This window comes from Austrofundulus limnaeus, unplaced genomic scaffold (assembly GCF_001266775.1).
Source record: "Austrofundulus limnaeus strain Quisiro unplaced genomic scaffold, Austrofundulus_limnaeus-1.0 Scaffold335, whole genome shotgun sequence".
Lineage (NCBI taxonomy): Eukaryota > Metazoa > Chordata > Actinopteri > Cyprinodontiformes > Rivulidae > Austrofundulus > Austrofundulus limnaeus.
In genome coordinates, this window is record NW_013952737.1 from 482,939 (window position 1) to 486,030 (window position 3,092).

Genomic DNA, 3,092 nt, shown 5'->3' on the forward strand with positions numbered 1-3,092 from the left:
CGCTCAGATCGTTCAAATCACGCTGCTCTAATCACGCTTGAGGCGCCGCAGCACTTCCTGACGCCGTTTGAAGCGCGTCCACCATAGACTTTTCATGATGCCCTGATGCTCCTGATGCTGAAATCGTGTTTGGTGTGAACGCAGCATTACAGATTGTTTTTTTAAAACTTTCCTTTAAATGAATTTGTCTCAGAGTCAGCAGGCTGCCTCCACTGTGTCCACTCCCTGCAAAAGCTGTCATCTCTGCAAGAGTTGGCTAACSTTTCCTAAGCTTCTGAGCTGCAGTTAGAGGCTCTTTTATCTATAYTGAAGTGTGATATTGTCACACTGCACAGCAGAGAGGATAAAGTGTATCTGAAGCTGGACAGCCAGTTTACACCTCCCTTTCAAACGKAGTAATATTGAAACAGCAGAGCAACCAGTTTTAAGGTTTGATAAATCAAACGGTTGTAAAATGATCATATCTGCATATCCTCCACAGTATTTTATGTGATCTGGTAATCATCATATGATCTGCATATTCATGAAGGCAGACACGTTGAACGGGCTGCAGCTGCTGTTTTAAACTGAGTAATGTAGGACTAGCTTTCTAAGGTTCAACCTTTGATGACCTCTACATCCTTAATGTGTGGTCTAATAAAAAAAAACTAAACTGTTTTAGAATCACTGCATGAATTGTTTCAAGTAAAAAGAGAAAAAAGCAGCTATTAAATAACTGAAAATGTTATCAAAGTTCCTACATTTATTTTACTGTTTTGATGAGTTGTCCCCTGGAATATGGGAGGAGTTGCTAACATGTCACTAAAGCCCTATTCTGACAGGATTAGTTTTACCTGGGGACCCCATGCTATTTGTAATAATTACAGAGATTGTCTGTGTTGTTAATCCCGTGAGAATCGGCCATGTCCGTAATTTGTAAAGTAAAAATTCCTCCGCAAATTACCTACCATATTTCGCTGAACTCAGAGGTCCTGTGAAAATACTAATCCAATGTGAACAGGCATCTCTGTGATTTGGACAGGAATGGGCTGAATCCCACATGTAATAAGACGGTTTTGGTTTCCTTGGTGCATKTTTATTTACTTTTGGTGAAGAATGGAGGCTGGATTGGAGTGCACTGGAAACCTTTTTGGATCCTGAGCTGGAAAAACCCAACACATTAAATAATAAAAAAAAATAATAATAAAATAAAAAAGGCTGAAGAGAGGGAGCAAAATCAGATGCAAATAGTGGCTCACTGTATGGTAAGAATAATTATTTTTTCTGTTTATAGCCTTCTGGCTGATGCTGAGTGTTGAGTTGTGGCCGTAGTGCAGCGCAGGCTYATGCTTATCGCGCCGGGCGTGTGCACCCTCGCCAGCAGTGAAGGTGTTCATAGATGTCAACCCCTTTGGACGTTTMCCTAATGAGCCTCAAAAATCTATAATTTTTGCTAAAAATCCGTACCACTCATACCCGCGCGTGGGGGTGGGGGTCTGTCGGCTGTGGAGATGACAGCGCCTGCTGTAAGCAGGAGGAAAGGAGAGTGGAAAAAGTGGATAACTTGATGTTTACTGTTTGTTTTTTTAATGTCCGTTCAACGCCGTGTTCAACTAAATAGACAACAACTAACCAGGCTTCAATATCACATTCGGGAGATGTCTGTAAATTTCAGGAGAATCTCAGGCTTTGGTTATCCCGTGCAAATGTGCCACATAAAACACAGACGTTGGGGGGTAATTTATTTATTACATGGGGTCCCCAGATAATTCTTATCCCGTCAGAATAGGGCTTATGTTTGTGTTCACTGTGGCAATAAATAAATAAATAAATAAATAAATAAATAAATAAATAAATAAAATCTTTAGCAGATTCAAACCACTTCTGAAAGTTTTATTTTTTTTTACCTTCACCGTGTTCTTCCAGGTAGGCATGGAGTCTGGCGATGAGCTCTCCTTTGTTTCCTTTAGTTTCCAGACCTCGGACATCACACTCCTGCCTCAGCTCAGCAAGCTGACAAACAAACAAACAAACCAAAACAAAGTTACTCAGTAAATAAACTTTATGGACAATTCTTTGTCTGAGATAATAAAGTCTATATAAACTGAAACTATATTTGAAGATATTGGAGATAAGAAAACAGTTGGATATGTAAACCTGGTGAAAAACCTTCACCTTGTGGCTCTGAGTGTGTGTTAAATTATCAACACATTAGCTTTAAGAGCTAATGTTTGGCTAAAACAAGCGCTCTTCAATAGGAGAAATGTTAGGGGATTTGACACTGGCCATTTCAAATATCCATATATTTTTATTTTTATTCGTCCCAGCTTGGCTAAAGGTACATGTTCTGTCGAAATATATTTRGTTACATGTGTGCGTTAGCTTCCGTTGACCCGCCGGTTCCTGCCTTCACTGTCGGAGGATTAGTTTMGTTTCTTCAAACACTTCCGTTCAGCCCGCTTTGTGACTAACAGCATCTACAACCCGTTCATTACAACTAAATAACTAAATCCGAAAGATAAAAAGAAAAGGATATTATTTAACAGCGCTACAAACCTTCAGTTTCTGCAACTCCAACACTTCGGCCATCTTTCTTTGTTGATTGAATCTTTGCTCCAATCAAAATGAAGCTGCTCTCCTTCAGTGCTCCATCATCAGGCGGGTTGTRACCACAGCGCCACCCGGTGGCTCCTCTGACACACTGCAGCCCGGTGGGTCAGTCTGAAAAAATAAAGTTAGAAATGTACACCCAACATTAAACCATAATAATGAACCAGTGCATTGGGAAATGTGTATTTTCTTAAAGGAAATAAAAAAATGCAAAGAAATACTGACTCAAGTAAAGTTGGAATCACATCTCCTGTTTTTTTCTTTAATTCCAGTCTGGAAGGCAGGTTWATTTTTTTATTATTGCCAAAAAAAAAACCACTACTATACTGTATACTGCATTATAAAAGTAAACCTTTACAGTGCATAAAATATTTGGAATATGTCATGCATTAGCCTACCTACAGGTACGTACGTATAACATATTCCAAGTTTTTTATTTCGCAATAAATCATATACGTGTGTGTGTGTGTGTGTGTGTGTGTGTGTGTGTGTGTGTGTGTGTG

General features: G+C 39.4%; 1 protein-coding gene across 1 annotated transcript in view; it reads right to left on the minus strand.

Annotated features, from left to right (window-relative positions):
• The window catches only part of sarnp (SAP domain containing ribonucleoprotein), a 17,618-nt gene extending 14,982 nt beyond the window's left edge, over positions 1-2,636 (minus strand). The window contains exons 1-2 of the mRNA XM_014022548.1: positions 2,536-2,636; positions 1,887-1,992 (exon numbers count right to left, since the gene is read on the minus strand). Of these exons, the coding sequence (XP_013878002.1) occupies positions 1,887-1,992; positions 2,536-2,568 (139 nt within the window). The 5' untranslated portion in view covers positions 2,569-2,636. The remainder of the gene's footprint in view (positions 1-1,886; positions 1,993-2,535) is intronic.
• Positions 2,637-3,092: the final 456 nt, after the last annotated feature.